Raw genomic sequence first — 17,193 nt, forward strand, 5'->3', positions numbered from 1 at the left:
AGGTATATTTTAAATGATAGAGACAGAATATCTACCAAAAAAACTGAAAAAACTTGTGATACAAATGTTATAAATTGAGTTGCAGTTCAGTGAGTAAAATAAGTATTTGATCCCCAAGCAAAACATGACTTAGTACTTGGTGGAGAAACCCTTGTTGGCAAGCACAGAGGTAAGATGTTTCTTGTAGTCGGTTATCAGGTTTGCACACATCTCAGGAGGGATTTTGGTCCACTCTTCTTTACAGATCTTCTCTAAATCCTTTAGGTTTCTTGGCTGTCGCTTGGCAACTCAAAGTTTCAGCTCCATCCATGCATAGTTACTTAGTTAGTCTGGCTGAAAAAAGACAAAAGTCCATCCAGTTCAACCAATAAAAAAAAAAAAAAAAAAAAGATATAATCCTATACCCACAGTTGATCCAGAGGAAGGCAAGAAAACCTAGCAAAGCATGGTCCAATTTGCTCCTGCAGGGAAAAAAATTCCTTCCTGATCCCCCGAAAGGCAATCGGATATTCCCTGGATCAACTTTACCTATAAATGTTAGTATCCAGTTATATTCTGTGTATCTAGGAAATAATCCAGGCCTTTTTTAAAGCAATCCACTGAGCTGGCCAGAACCAACTCTTGAGGGAGTCTATTCCACATTTTCACAGCTCTCACTGTGAAGAAACTTTTCCGTGTTTGGAGATTACATTTCTTTTCCTCCAGACGTAAAGAGTGTCCCCTTGTCCTCTCTGATGACCTCAGTGTGAATAGCTCTACACCGAGTTCACTATATGAACCACTGATGTATTTATCCCCTTAATCTCCTCTTCTCAAGAGAGAATAAATTCAGTTGCTCTAATCTTTCCTCATAGCTGAGCTCCTCCATGCCTCTTATCAGTTTGGTTGCCTTTCTCTGTACTTTCTCCAGTTCCCCAATGTTCTTTTTGTGAATTGGTGCCCAAAACTGAACTGCATATTCCAGATGAGGTGATACTAATGATTTGTACAGGGGTCTTACTGTGCCAGTCATTAGAGTCCCTAAAAATTAGAAACAATGGCTTTGGAATGACAGAGCTCAATTCTTTAAGGACCTGTGAGTGTACACCATCCAGTCCTGGTGCTTTATTCACCTTTACTCTGTCTAAATATTTTTGGATCATACATTTTCTATAGGATGATGGTCTGGATCATTGTCATGCTGGAAGACCCATCTACAAACCATCTTCAGTGTTCTGGCTGAGGGTTCTCATTCAAGATTTTACAATACATGGCCCCATCCATGGGCCCCTTAATGTGGCAAAGTCTGGCTGTACCTTTTAGCAGAGAAACAGTCCCAAAGCATAATGTTTCCACCTCCGTGCTTGACTGTAGGGATGGTGTTCTTAGGGTCATAGTCAGCATTTTTCTTCCTCCAAATACTGCAAGTCTAGTTAATGCCAAACAGCTCAATTTTGGTCTCATCTGTCAACTGCCCTTTCTCCCAATCCTTTTCTAAATCATTTAGATTTTCATTGGCAAACGTCAGATGGGCCTGTACATGGGCCTTCTTGAGGAGGGAGACCTTGCTGGCGCTGCAAGAATTCAGTCCATGGCAGCGTATTGTGTTACCAATGGTTTATTTGGTGAATGTGGTCCCAACTGCCTTGAAATCATTCATTAGCTCCTCACGTGTAGTTCTGGCCTGATACATCACTTTTCTCCTTACCCCATGAGGGCAATTGATGGTTATTTTGTATTTCTTCCATTTACGAATAATCGCTCCAACAGTAGACTCCTTTTCACCAAGCTTCTTGCTGATGGTCTTGTAGCCCATTTCAGCCTTGTGCAGGTCTACGGTCTTGTCCCTGACATCATTTTGACAGCACATAGCCATGGTGGTGAGATTTGAATAGAAGAAAGACTTCTGTGGACAGGTGTCTTTTTTTGTACAGGTCATTAGGAGCCCCTTCTTAAATTGACTGGACTAATCTGTGTACCATATGAGCACATAGCCAATCTGTGGGAGCCAGAATTATTGCTGGTTGGTAGGGGATCAAATACTTATGTTACTCACTGAACAGCAACTATATTTATAACATCATGTGGTGTTTTTTTTTTCTGTTTTTGGTTGATAATCTGCCTCTATCATTTAAAAAAATACCTATGATAAATATTATAGACCCTAAGTGGGCAAACTTATAAAATATGCAGGGGATCAAATTATTTTTTCCCCCACTGTATCTTGCGCTTTTTTAGGATAACCAAGGCTTTCTTTTCATGAATGTTGTCTTGGAAGAATATGAACAAATATTTTTTTCACAATCCTTTGACAATTAAATGTAACAAAATTTAAAAAGAAAGCACTTTTTCTTTTTTTGAGCAGTGTTTAAAAATAAATAGTGGTACTGCACATAAAAAGTGTGTATTTTATTTTGTAATTTGTCCTGTTTAAAATGACACAAATTATGATTCTGGTACAAAGCATTGAAACGTTATTTACAAATAAAATAAATTAATTTTTCATTTTTTGAGTTTTTTTTTTTCTCAGTGTGAAACGTAAACATATGTTAAAGGTATACAAATATTAATGAACAAAGCAAACAAAAAAAATGTACTTATAAATAGTTTATAAGATGGAAATGAACAAAAAAATCATCATGAAAATAATTTAGAGGTAGGAGAATACGAAGTTATTTAGGACTGATTAGAGTAAATTAAGGATTAATAAGGGGTTAAACAGGAACATTTAATAAAAAAAACAACTTTTTTTTACTTGAGAGGTTGCTTTTAGCTGACTTCATCTGCAGATCAAGTTAATACCTTTTTGATCTGTAAACCCTGGTTCACACTGATGTTGTACGGAATTCGCAGCGTTTTCAGTGCGAATTCCGCACCGCATCTGAATTGCACCCTGTTCATGCGAACCGCTGTGGGTGTGTATGTTAAGTTAACAACACCTCGAAAGTGGTCCGCAAAACAAAGTGCAATGTGCAGAATCGGATCGTATAGGTGTGAATACCCATGCGATCCAATTCTAGTGTGGACCAAAAAAAAGGGTCCTGCACGTGTTAGGTGCCGTGCGATTAGAAGAATACAAAATGTATTTCTCCAATCGCACCGCACACAAATCTCATGTGATTTGCATAGGAATGAGGTGCCATTCCTGTGCAAATCACAAAAGCGATTTACCACACCCGCATATATGTGAACCTAGGCTAAATGAATAAATAGAAAGATACAAAAAGTAACAATGTTTCTTTTTATCTGGTTTAGCAATGTTGTTGATAAACATTGTCAGGCTGCTTTTCTTTTGTCAGCTCCAATTCAGCTGAATGAGTCATTGGTTGTTAACCTCTAAACAACCATTTATTGCCAACTTTTTTTTTTTTTAAATGTACATTTCTGCTGTCAGTGGGGAATCCCACTGACAGCTGAAAGAACTGAGCCTGAAGGTATCGGTTTCAGGTATTGGAGCATTTGCACAAGTACAGATACTCGTGCAAATGCTTAGTATCTGCACCAAGGCCGGTATCGGTGCAACCCTAAAACAAATCACATTGACTAAAATAAATTCCTTAAGGCTCCATTCACACTAATGTGACTTTGGACACAAAGTCGCATGACAAGTCGCAGCCCATTGATTTCAAAGGCACCCATTCCAATCTATGTGACAAAAAAAATAGCAGCAACTTTAAAAAGGTTCCTGCACTACCTTGCTGCACCTTGAGTGCCAGAGAGTATAAAGTCCCATGAAAGTCACATTAAAGTCACCCACCAAAGTTACACTGGAAATTGTGTGACTTTGGAGTCGCACTTGTGTGAACCAATCCTAAAGCATATATAAGCCCCTTCAAAAAAGTGGTCCAGCTAAAGTGGCAGTTAGAAGGTTGCGACAAACCGTTTAACACTGACACGAGTGCTTACAACAGTCAGTTTTATTCATTTATGTAAACTCTTTCTTCCAAAAGGAAAAAGTTGGTGTAACCACTTAAAAAATATCTTTTATTTAAGTCCATCTAAATTTTCTAGTGCATCTAACACTACTCTCTCTGCAAGTTGACAGCGCTACTATCCAAGGGTGGCACTGTTGCTCCTCTATAGGGTGGAGCCAACCTAAGACAGGATGTATGTTACTATCCTGGTCACCAGGTGAAAATAAAGGAAGAAAATCCTAAATGAATGCAGCCACACATTTTAAGAATTGGTAGACTTCAGTATATTGTGTTTTTGGGTTTAGATATGCTTTAATCCAATATTTTGCTACACAACCTTTAATACAACCCCTGAAAAAACGTAATTTTTGTAGCTCTCAATGACACTCTGCACCTACCAACAGGTGGTTAGCCCACTCTTTTTGAGAAAACAGCCCCAGCTGTCTCAGTTTTGAAAGGTGCCCTCTTCAGACTGCATTTTCAGCTACTTCATTAGATGTTCAATTCAGCTCAGGGCTCCTTAGAAGGCCATTTTAGCATAGTCCAATGTTTTGTTCTTGGCCAATCTTCGGCACTTTTAATCGTGTGTTTTGGTTCATTATCCTGTTGAAGGATCCATAACCTGTAACTGAGCTTTCTAACACTGGGCAGTATGTTTCACTCCAGAATTCTTTGATAGGCTTGAGATTTCATTGAGCCTTGCATACATCAAAGGCACAACAAGGAGCCTTCTACTTGGTTCACAGTAAATACTATTCTCTCTTTTTATTTTTCATTTTCATTATTTTTCATTTTCATTATTTTTCATTTTCTTTTCTTTTCAATTTTTTTCCTCTGTGAATAGAGAGCTAATGTGACCTACCAAAAAAATCTCCCGTTTTTTTCTCTCTTCTATCCAAAGGATATTCACTAGGAAGGATTGTGACTTGTCAATATGCATTTTAGAAAATGTCAGTCTTTTTTCTTTCTGTGGAGTCCTCCTGGGCCTTCTTCTATAAGCCCACTATCATTTAGAAAGGGAAGATTGATGCAGTCAGACACAGATTTGATAATCTCACCAAGATCCAATTATTTATAATCATTTTTAGGGGTACCAATAAATTTGTCCATGCTGTTTTAGAATATCTGTATAATAAATAGTAATTTCTCTTTTCACTTGCCATATGCCAACATACTGACATACCGAAGGCATGCAGGTACACATGATAATTTCTCTTCATTTCAGTTGTTCCTTTTGCCAGTTTAAAACCATATACAGTTGTGTCCAAAATTATTCAACCCCCACTGAAATTGAGTGTTTTGGCCAGTTTGACATTGCTTTTGATCATTCAGTCATCTTGCTTACATTTACATTAAAGAGGCACTTGTAGGTCAGACAAATATAACATAACAGTTATAATGAAATAACCACAAATGTCTTTTCTGTGCTCACAGCATTATCAGTTTTATTCAACCCCCAAGTGACATTCAATCTTAGTACTTAGTACAGCATCCTTTTACAGTTATAACAGCTTTTAAACGTGAAGCATAGCTTGACACAAGTGTCTTGCAGCGATCTACGGGTATCTTCGCCCATTCTTCATGGGCAAAGGCCTCCAGTTCAGTCACATTCTTAGGCTTGCGCACTGCAACTGCTTTCTTTAAGTCCCACCAGAGGTTCTCAATCGGATTTAAGTCTGGTGACTGCGATGGCCACTCCAAAATGTTCCAGCCTTTCCTCTGCAACCATGCTCTAGTGGACTTGGAGGTATGCTTGGGATCATTGTCCTGTTGAAAGGTCCAACGTCTCCCAAGCCTCAGGTGTGTGACGGACTGCATCACGTTTCCATCCAATATCTCCTGGTACTGAAGAGAATTCATGGTACCTTGCACACGCTGAAGCTTCCCTGTACCTGCAGAAGCAAAACAGCCCCAAAGCATGATTGACCCTCCACCATGCTTCACAGTAGGCAAGGTGTTCTTTTCATCATAGGCCTTGTTCTTCCTCCTCCAAACATAGCGTTGATCCATGGGCCCAAACAGTTCTAATTTTGTTTCATCAGTCCACAGAACACTATCCCACAACTTTTGTGGTTTGTCCACATGGCTTTTGGCATACTGCAGTCGACTCTTCTTATTCTTTGGAGACAGCAAGGGGGTACGCCTGGGAGTTCTGGCACGGAGGCCTTCATTACGCAGTGTGCGTCTTATTGTCTGGGCTGAAACTTCTGTACCCACATCTGACAAATCTTTTCTCAGTTCCTCAGCAGTCACACGGGGACTTCTCTCCACTCTACGCTTCAGGTAGCGCACAGCAGTCGAAGTCAGCATCTTCTTTCTGCCACGACCAGGTAGCGTTTCAACAGTGCCCTTTGCCTTGAATTTGCGAATGATGCTTCCTAAGGTGTCTCTTGGTATGTTTAACATCTTTGCAATCTTCTTATAGCCATTGCCCTTCCTGTGAAGAGAAATCACCTCTTCTCTTGTCTTCCTGGACCATTCTCTTGCCTTCACCATGTTTGTAACCACACCAGTAAATGTCTAGAAGGAGCTGAGTATCACAGTCATTTTAAAGCTGCCTAATTGGTGCTTATTATGCTTGATTGCTGCTCGGTGACATCCACAGGTGTTTTCAATACCTGATGGAAAGCACCTGTATGAACCTCTGTTCTTCAGAGTGGTAGTCTTTAAGGGGTTGAATAATTGTGGCAATGAAGAAACCACATAAGAACCATTTACTACTGTATTACATAAACAATTGATGTCATTTTAGTTGCATTTGGGTAGTTACAACGTCCTTGTAGGATTTGATTCTGAATACAATTCCAAATGTACACTATAGTCCCTAAACCCCTTTACAGCATTGGGGGTTGAATAATTTTGGACACAACTGTAAAACAGCTCTTACTGGAATATCTGGGTTCTAGAAATTGAGACTGAGGACATCCTGTGAGTGATTACAGGTGTCATGGGCCTGCCCACTGAAGGGTCATCAACACAACACCCTGTAGGCACAATGTAAAGATGCACTGACATCATTGAGTTAGTGCTGCTTTCTGTCAAAAGACAGAGGAGGAAAGAAGTTTGGAAGACATTTGAAAAAAGTATACAAAAAAACATGACCAACAAAGGGGAGGGGTGGTATGCTGGTGGGGGTACTGAGTTAAGCTATTAAAGCTGCTCTCTGGGATAAAAATGTACCCCCTCCAATCATGTTAGAAAAGCAAGCTAAATGCCCTTTTTAATATATATAACTTACCTGGAGCTGACATAGCAGTGCTGAATCTAGCAGAACCAGCAGCAGTGGGGATGGGGAACTTAGGTGATTATATCTTCCTTCACTAAGTGTTGGAAGGGGGAAGGGGAACTATCAGGATGGGTTGGAGGGGAGTGGAAGGAAAGTATTGTGGTAAAAATAATTGGCCTCGGCTTGAAGTCTGCTTCTTTCACTTGGTGCTGCTATTAGAAAAAAAAAAAGAAAAAAGTTTGCTCCCCAAATCACCTACAGCAGCAGATGCCTCCTGAGTATTAGTGTGATAGCCCAGTATAGGTATGGATGATACTCATCACAGGGGCAATCGCTTCAAGCTTTGCTGCCCTCTAGGACTGGGATTGTCCTGAATCCTCTATAAGAACTAATAAAAGAGGGTGCACCAGCCTAGTGCATTATCCAACAGCATTTATTAAAAATCACCATAAAGTATACTCACAAGCATATGGAAAATTGCTTATCGAGCCAGTCATCCATAGCCCAGTAGTCCTAGACTCGGCAGTCTCCAGAGTACAAGGGGACCTGACCGGGATCCCAACTGGCTGACATGTTTCAATGGTATCACCTTTTTAATTGGAGCTAAGAAGGTGATGCCTTTGAAATGTGTCAGCCAGTTGGCAGTATATGTAAATAGGCATTATCTTTGGTTGTGCCATATTGTTTTCTGAGAATTGCACAATAGGTACACAGAATAATGGGATGCCTGACTCTTCAGCATCTAAATCACATTATTACATTTGAAAAAATGTTCCATGATTTGGGTTTTTTTCCCGCTATTTTAATAAATAATAAATGTGTAAGAATTGACCAGTTTGATGTAACAGAATACTTAAGGTTGTTTCCCTATTCATTTTTGGAAGGAAAAAAAACTGTCTCTACAAATATGGTTATAAAGAAGAAGAAAAGTGCTGTGGCTACATCTGTTACTCCAGAATTCCAGGTAACACGTGAATGCAGTTGCAGCAACCACTTTTTTTTTTTTTTTTATAGCAACATTACTACTCCCAAAAGTCTGTAATCCATGAGGTATATAAAAAATACTAAACCAATTCTTAAAGTTTGAAGCTGATTGGGGATACATCAAGCAGATAGAAAGTCACACACCACATGCCTCAGAAACAGACCTACTCACTCTAAATGTGAGGGGAACGCTAATATCTGGATGCAGATGTTGCACAGAACAGTGTTTCTCTGATGTTCATTGACAGATGCAGCTCTTCAATTCTTCACTAAAGAGTTATAGTGCCACCTACAGGAGCAGGACACTAGGCAGAAATAGAACAAAGCACTGCCTATGGGCAGTCCTAGCTGGTATAAACCCTCTCTCTGCTATAGGCAAGCCAGTTATTTCTGCCTAGTGTGTTAGGAGTAAGGGCCATCCCTGCTGGGACCTGTGGTTCAATAGCTTTTTTTTTTTTGTTCTTTTTCCTGGGGAGACCTTCAATCAACAGCCAGGTTGGATAATCTAGATCCAGTGGTCACCCCAGTCTGGCCAATGAGTGCTCGCATACCTTTTAGCTCCATGCTGGGTCAGCCACAGCAAGCCCCATCCTGGAACAGGGCGGCCAGCAAGTTAAACAGCCTAAAGTCCATATCACAGTGTTACCCTGGCCAACAACCCCCTCCACACTCAGTGGTGATTAGGATCTGTCTTGGGAGTGTTACCCACAACCTCCATGGATTGGTAAGTAGATACCTTGGGTGTGGGTACTCCCTGGGGTGGTCGGCCCTGCAGGGTTTTCCACCCAGGTCTTTGCTCCTGTAGTCCCTCTGGCCTGTTCCACACACTCCCTGAGCTCTTTGCCCTATGAGCCCTGCAGTACTTATGATGTTCTGAGGAAGCAGTGTGGTTAGTTCGGGTAGCCTTGTGGATTCTCTCAGACGAGCAGGTGATGCCCTGACTTTAGCCTTAGGAGATCTGCAAAAGCATTGGTAGCGCTGCTATGGATGCCTCCCCCCAACCAGTTGACCTGGGGCACAGTACTGGTGGGGGGGGGGGGGTGTGGTATTTCACTTCAGCACCATTGGAGCTGTGTTTCACTGCATTGCCAAGGTTGTGGGTAGTGCTCTATACTCCCCCACCTGGCCAGTATTGATACACAGCCTTCCCGCCAGTGCCGCGCCACGTGGTTTGGCTGCATGTTCCTATAGCTTGAGGCTTTTGTGGCCTATGGAGGCGGGCTTCATGCCTGACATTTTGTCTATGGGCATGTGCCCTACTCTGACAGTACTTCTGGCCCTGCTGCCTGAGCAGTGGGTAGATATGGCTGAGCGGGAGTCCCTGCTTATTGGAGGGCGGTGCTTGCATGGGTGGCTACTTGAACATGCTAAAGTTGAGGCCACCATATTGCCTGAGGGCTCCCGCCCTGCCCTGTCCTTCCTCCTATAGCACTCAGTATCTGGTACCAGTGGGGGTAGGGTAAAATGTGTGCAGCCATGTGCCCTTGCCCAAAGATCAGTGTGGGACATAGGGAGCACTGGGTTTCCCCTCCCCCTCCACATTCCTGTAGTCGGTATACTCCTGGTGAGGCCCCTGCCTATGTTGTTACACAAAACTGGTGCTATGGTGGCCAGTTGGTTATCAGTGCGGGGAAGGTTACAGTGAGGATACCTCAGGGGCTGCCGGTAAAGTAGCCATAATCCTTGGTACGCATAAGCCGGCTATGTCTTTACAGTTTTTTCACAAACAAATTCAACTGTGCAAACTCCCCACCTCCACCGTGTACAAAGCTGCAAACACTTTAAGAGGACATTCTCTCAATATAAACAATAAAAAAATCATAAATGTTTAGTTATGTGTGAAATAAGCAAAATAATTAAATACACTTATAGAAATGTGAAAACAGCCATAAATATAAATAAAAACAGATTCCTGTATAAAGACAGTAACGTGTATAGTCCATATACAGGACAATAAAGTCCACGTGAGTAGTGACTTCCATAAATACTTTATATAATGGATTTTTCGTTCCTTGAATATAATGTTGATAATGTGAATCCTTTTTCATCCAATCAATCACCAACGCGATCGAACCACCACCATGTAAATAAATGGAGGCTTACCAGATGGAAAGACCCCTTAACTATAGGGGGTAATAGTCAGCTTTTTGTATTGATGAGTTATCATCCAGACTTCTATAAGCTGTCAGGACCCAAGATCTCCCAAATCGTATCAGGACCCAGGATCTGTAGACATCAATGCACCATCCCCATTGCAGTGTCGGGAAAATGTCATAGAAAATAAAGCATGCCTCTCATAGTGCAATACAATCAATGTACCTTTATTTACGCAAATAAAATCCTAATTCCAGGTTACAAGATGTCTTTAGATGATGAAATGCGTCAGAGCGTCATCTTTTTTTTTAATGCTTTTACTCTGTAAATCTGTAAGTAGGAATTTATTTGCGCAAATAAGGGTACATCGATTGTATTGCACTATGAGAGGCATGCTTTATTTTCTATGACATTATCCTGACACTGCAATGGGGATGGTGCATTGATGTCTCCTGTCCATTTGCACTCATTATAAGTGCTGCTTACATTTTGCAATGGAGGACGCATCCCTGTGGCCTGCCTTCTACTCCTTTGATTTTGCCAAGGTGTGGGCACTGGTACTGGCTTTGCTGTGACACCGAGTGATTGCCAGTATGGCTACCTGGATGCACTTCCTCTGCAAGCAGAGACCTCTTCTGCACTGATGGACTACATGTTGCTCATGATGTGCACTCTGCTGATATTCGGTTGGGTTCTAACTCTCAAAAGGTCTGCCCGGAGCCTGAACTGAGGGCAGGAGTAAATGGGTCTGATCCTCATTTTGGCATGGGCCAAAGTGTTACTCCCACTGGATGAGCTCGAGAAGCTTTAGACTTGGCAGGTGGTCTTCACCTCAGCCCTGCGTGCAGGTTCTGAGTCCTCTGGTGACTACCTCTGACGCTGTTCTAAATGTGCAGTTCCTTACAGCGGTTTTGCAGAGGTAATTCTTAGCTGATAGGTTCAATCTCCCACTTCCCTGGTTACCCGGATTCAACTGGGTCTGTCTTCCAGGATCTCCTACACTCTGTCTGTTGGTTCCCCCCCCCCCCAACACCCTGGGATGTCCTTTCTCCTCCCCACTGTATGATAGTTGCGTCGGACGTCAGACTTTTCTGCTTGGGAGGGGTCTGGGGTTGAGACCGGCTCAGTTGCCCCTCAGTGTCCTGGGGCTACAAGTGGTCAAGTCTGTGTCTGGATCACTGGATGGACCTTCTTCAAGGGTGCCCAGTCATGATCCTTGCAGATGATGCTCCCGTGGTGGCCTACATGACTTCAGGGCGCTATGTGGAGTGCCATGGTAGCACTGGAGGTCTCATGCATCCTTCAGTGAACGAACCTTCAGGTCCTGTTTCTCCCTACTGTGTACTTTCTAGGCTCCAGGAACTGACAGGTGGCATATATCATCAGATACTGGAATGGGGTGTGGTCCCTACACCCAAACATGTCCCATCTGGTCTGCCTATGCTGGAGCACCTCTGATGTGCATGCCGGTGTCTCGCCTCTATAGGAAGGCACAGAGGTTTGTGGCAAGAGCAAAAGGCCCCCTGGTGGATGCAACAAGCACGCTAGTGGTGCCAGGGGGTTGGTACCTTTTTTACTTACATGTTTCCTTCTTCCAAGTCCCTTCCTTAGCAGCGGGGCAGGATAGAAGCTAAATGGTTTGTAGCCTTTATTGTCTTGATGCTCTCTGAAAGCTATCTCTTCAGGAACACTTTTTGTACCAAAGACTGTTCTTTCACCATGTTACACTGTCTCTGACTCTAACTGTAGGGCTATTAACAGCCTGGTTCTAGAAGTTTTTTTTTTTCCTCTTGGGAGATTACTACCGCACCTAGGAGGCTCACATCACCTGATGCAAGACTCTTCATGTCCATCTAAAGCCCCTTTGGGTGGCTTGAGTTTTGTTTTTTTGCAACCGGGCATTGAACAAAAGCTTGCCTCCAGTACCATTTAAGATCAGGTTTCTGCCATGGCAACCTTTTTCTGTGACCCTTGGCCACACACTCCTTGCTTCACATCTTCACCCAAGAGGGGGGGTTGACCATGAGGCGCTTTCTGTACGTCTCCTTTGCACTGTGGGACCTGAGCTTGGTTCTTTCTTCAGAAGTCTTCTTTAAGGGGGTTTGGGGCTTTCCGTTTCTGATGCTATTTCAGAGAGTTGCTCATTTTGGTTGCCTTCATTTCCGCATGGTGGCTGTCGGTGCTGGTAACCTTCTCCTGTATATTTTCATCTCAGTCTTAGAGTGGAATAAGAGGGGGGTCCTTCATACGTGTCCCCTCCCCTTTCCATAGATGGTGTCCTTCCTGCTGAGGACTTTGTCCTGCTGACTGCTGTCTTTGTGTCCACAACATGGCACCCTAAGGAGGATGCGCTGCACTCCTTGGATGTGCTCTGGGCAATTCGAGTATACCTGTCTGCTACAGCTTCCTTCCAGAGGTCAGATTCTTCCTCTTTTAGTGATCATGAGCGGCCCCTAAAATGACCTGGTGGCCGCCTCCTGCCACTATTTCTTGAGGGATTCGGCAGACGATTGGCTAGGTTTTTACTGTTGCGGGTCGAGCTCCGCCTCTCCCCAACACAGCACTCTCCTCCAGAGCGATTGGTGTCTGTTGGGATTTTCGACATCAGGTGTCTGTGTTTTGGGTTTGCAAGGCGGCTACCTGGTTGTCAGTGTACAATTTTTTACCAAACTTTTACTATGTTTCTGTGTTTGTATTTTTGGGTGCTGGTTTGGCCGCATGGTTTTTCAGGTTGTTGTTCGGGGTTGCTTGTTCCCCCATGGGGAAATTTATGTGGGTGGTTGGAATGTTTGCCTGGTTGCTGATTGTTTTGTTTTTTCTTTTTTCACCACCCCTCATTGAGGCACTGCTTTGGAGCATCCTTGTGGTCAAGAATAGAAGAGCTGTGTTCATCAATGAACATAGGAGAAATTGGAATTTTTTGGTACCGTAAAATCCCTTTTTCTGAGTTTTTTTCCATTCTCTTACACTGCTTTGTGACTGATTGGCTTGTCTATAGCAGAGTTTTTACCAGCTAAGTCTGCCGAAAGGCAGTGCTTTGTTCTTTTGCTGCCTAGTGTTCTACTCCTGTAGGTGGTGCTATAACCCTGTGGTCAAGAATAGAAAAGCTGTGTCCATCAATTAACTCAGAGAAAGGATTTTACAGTGAGTAACAAATAATCCGGTTTTCTCAACTCCAGTCTTCAGTTACCCCAATACACGTGCCTGGAGTTCAGCTTTAACTTATGTGTGCTTGGCATTTAAACAATGAGCTAAAAGAATATGTAAACTCAATATTTCATATTCCTGATATGTGCCTGCAGTATTATGTACTTGTGTGAAAAAGTATCCTGTTCCCTTTATATTGCTTCCTTCGTGTGAGATCGCTGGTGTTCTTGCCAGTCCCCCTGCATTTCTATAAAATAAATTACCACACTAGGCATGAAAGCAATCCAATGATCAGGATTGTGCTGATATGCCCCCCCCCCCCGCCATTCACTGGGAAGATCAGTATACTGCTGTTTCTCCTTCCTGAGCTCTTTATGCAGCTGAGGACAGAGGGTATGTGATCACTTATAAAAAATATATTTATATGTTTATAATTTTTTTTATATCTATACACTAATGTTTTGTCTTTTTTTAATATACTTTAAACTGAATGGGTTGTTTTACAAGGTGAGGGTTTACATATACTTTAAGAATGTCTGATATGCCAGTTTAGCAGAGGTCATTCTCTGTCTAACTCTACTCTGTTTAAATAGTAGCGGTCCTTCCTAAAGCTAGCCACACGCATAGTCTGATTGTACAGTCTCCCTATGGTTGACCGTACACTGTACAATCTTCTTTAGAATCAGCTCTGTAGTACAAGAGCCTGCCTGACTGGATACAATGATTGGTTGGATTAGGTAGGACCTCATATTACACTTCTAGTAAATCTAAAGTTTATTGTATGGGGCAGATAGTAATGTATATGGCAACCATAAGGCTTGCTATTCACTATACAATCTGATTGCACAGCCTCTTTAACCGCTTAACTTTCATGTAAACCAATTAATATACACGTATTGGGATTTTCTTTAGCAAAGTCATGTTGCAGAATAAATTTTGGCCTAAATTTATGATGAAATTTGATTTTTAAATTTTTTTACTGGACATGCTTTATAGCAAAAATTCCAAAATATTGTTTTTTTCTCAAAATTGTCAGTCTTTTTTTTTTTTTTTATTTATAGCGCAAAAAATAGAAAATTCACAGGTGATCAAATATCACCGAAAAAAAGCTCAATTTGTGGGGGAAAAAAAGGACGTAAATTTCATTTGAGTGCAGCATTGCATGACCGTGCAATTGTCAGTTAAAATAATGCAGCACCGTAATGCAAACCGCTTCTGTAACTGCTTCCTGACCACCCTGTCGCAGAAATACTGTTACAGGGCAGAACAGGTGTGCAAAATCACGTGTATAAATACGTGATTCGTGCTTCCGTGGTTTTCACGCCCCTCCCAGATAGCTTCAGATTGCCTGTCAGTACACACATTTAACCCCTTGATTGCCAGGAACACGTGCATACACAATAAACTTCCATTGCTAGTATAGTGCCTGAACGGATCAATAATCTTTGATCAGATCAGCATTATACCAGCGTTCACATTAGTATAGTGTCCCCAAAAATGCAGCATTAGCGGGATCAGCCCCGTCACCTGGCAGCACCTGCTTTTAGCCCCTAGACTTACCCCCCCCTTCTCCCCCAGCAAGTGCAGTGTCAGTAGGTCACTGTCACTTGATACATTGCACACAAAACCGCAGTGTTTGCAGAATCAGCACCAGTACTTCCCCCATTCACTGGCCAACTTGGATTTCAGGCGGAAACAGCAAATTTAACTACTCCCCTTGGTTTTTTGGAGCTGTTTTTCACGGAAGATCTGTATGCATTGATTGTGGATCAAAGCAATTTATATGCACAACAATTTTATTGCCGCCAACCCAAATTCAAACCTTGCCAGACCATTTGCACGGAAACCCATTACGGTTTCCAAATGTACATTTTTTTGGGGCCCAACCCTCAACATGGGCTTTACTAAAAAGAGTGAATTGCAGTTGTATTGGTCCACAGACCCGATCCATCATATGCCCGTGTTCTCTGCTGCCATGGCCAGGCATAGATATGAGTTTTAATGTGTTTTATGCATTTCAACGACAATACACTCTGTCGTCCTTGAGGTGACCCTGAATTTTACCGGCTCCACAAAATTCAGCCCCTCATATATCACCTTAACCAAAAATTTGCAGATGTCTATACTCCCCAGCAAAAAAACCTGCTTTGATGAGTCCCTCATTAATTTTTTTGGCCGCCTTGCATTCAAACAATTTCTCCCCAGCAAGAGTGCCAGATGCAGGTATGGGATTATTATTATTATACAGTATTTATAAAGCGCCAATAGTTCGCTCAGCGCTGTACATTACAAAGGGGGACAGAACATGTGATAGAACAATACCAATACAATGCAAAACATGGGGGTTTGAGGGCCCTGCTCTTTCGAGCTTACAATCTAGGAGGGAGGGGATAGTGGCACAGGAGGAGATTGCTGTGGGGGATGGAGTGGCAGGAAGAGTGGAGGAGGTCGGCAAGTTAGCAGGGGGTGGGGTAGGCTTCCCTGAAGAGATGAGTTTTCAGGGTGCACCTAAAGGAGAGGAGAGTAGGTGATAATCTGATGGGTTGGGGCAGGGAGTTCCAGAGGATGGGTGACACCCTGGAGAAGTCCTGGAGGCGGGCATGGGAGGAGGAGACCAGGGAACTAGAGAGAAGGAGGTCTTGTGAGGAGCAGAGTGTGCGTGCTGGGCGGTACTTGGATATTATGTCAGTGATGTAGTTCGGGGCAGTATGGTGGACAGCTCTGTACTTCAATGTTAGGATTTTGAATTTGATCCGTTGCGCAATCGGAAGCCAGTGGAGGGATTGGCAGAGGGGGGTGGCGGAAACGGAGAGGTTGGAAAGGTGAATGAGTCTGGCAGCCGTATTCAGGATCAACTGAAGTGGGGATAGCCAGCGGCGAGGCAGGCCAGTGAGGAGGGAGTTGCAGTAGTCGAGTCGTGATATGATGAGGGAGTGGATGAGCTGTTTAGTGGTTTCTGGAGTTAGGAACGTGCATATTTTGGCGATGTTGCGGAGGTGGAGTCTGCACGAGTTTGTTAAAGATTGGACTTGGGGCTGTAAGGATAGGTTGGAGTCCAGAATGACACCAAGTACTCTGGCCTGCGGGGCGGGTTTGATGGTGGCGTTGTTGGATGTGATGGAGAAGTCAGTGGGGGGTGGTGTCCGGGCTGGGGGGAAGACAAGAAACTCGGTTTTGGAGAGGTTCAGTTTAAGGAAGTGGAGCGACATCCAGTCTGATATGTTGCTCAGTAGGTGTGTGATTTGGGCGGAGACCGAGGGGGTGAGGTGGGGGGTTGAGAGATAGATTTGTGTGTCGTCGGCATGGAGTTGGTAGTTGAAGCCGTTAGAGTGTATGAGTTGGCCAAGGTAGGAGATGTAGATGGAGAAGAGAAGGGGCCCGAGAACAGAGCCTTGAGGGACCCCAACAGAGAGGGGGAGTGAGGGGGAGGTGGTAGCATTACAGGTAACGCTGAAAGAGCGTTGTGACAGGTAGGATGAGAGCCAGGAGAGAGCAGAATCTCTGAGGCCGAGGAAGTGTAGTTTTTTGAGGAGGAGGGGGTGGTCGACTGTTTCGAAGGCCGAAGAGAGGTCAAGGAGTAGGAGCACTGAATAGTGGCCATTAGCTTTGGCGGTTAGCAGGTCGTTGGAGAGTTTGAGTAAGGCAGTTTTGGTGGAGTGTAGGGGACGGAAGCCGGACTGTAGGGGATCAAGGAGGTTGTTGTCGTTGAGGTGAGAGCTTAGGCGGTAGTAGACTAGGCGCTCGAGGAGTTTAGATGTAAATAGGAGCAGGGAGATGGGTCTGAGGTTGTTCGGGTCATTGGGGTCCAAGGAGGGCTTTTTAAGTATGGGGGTGATGTGTGCATGTTTC

General features: G+C 43.2%; 1 protein-coding gene across 1 annotated transcript in view; it reads left to right on the forward strand.

Moving 5' to 3' along the window:
• The window catches only part of BRD10 (bromodomain containing 10), a 54,739-nt gene that overhangs the window by 20,213 nt on the left and 17,333 nt on the right, over positions 1-17,193 (forward strand). Inside the window, exon 4 of the mRNA XM_089678135.1 lies at positions 8,004-8,083. Within this exon, the coding sequence (XP_089534261.1) occupies positions 8,004-8,083 (80 nt within the window). The remainder of the gene's footprint in view (positions 1-8,003; positions 8,084-17,193) is intronic.

The sequence above is a fragment of the Staurois parvus genome, unplaced genomic scaffold (assembly GCF_062004578.1).
Source record: "Staurois parvus isolate SC_StPar_1 unplaced genomic scaffold, SC_StPar_1.0 ptg000198l, whole genome shotgun sequence".
Lineage (NCBI taxonomy): Eukaryota > Metazoa > Chordata > Amphibia > Anura > Ranidae > Staurois > Staurois parvus.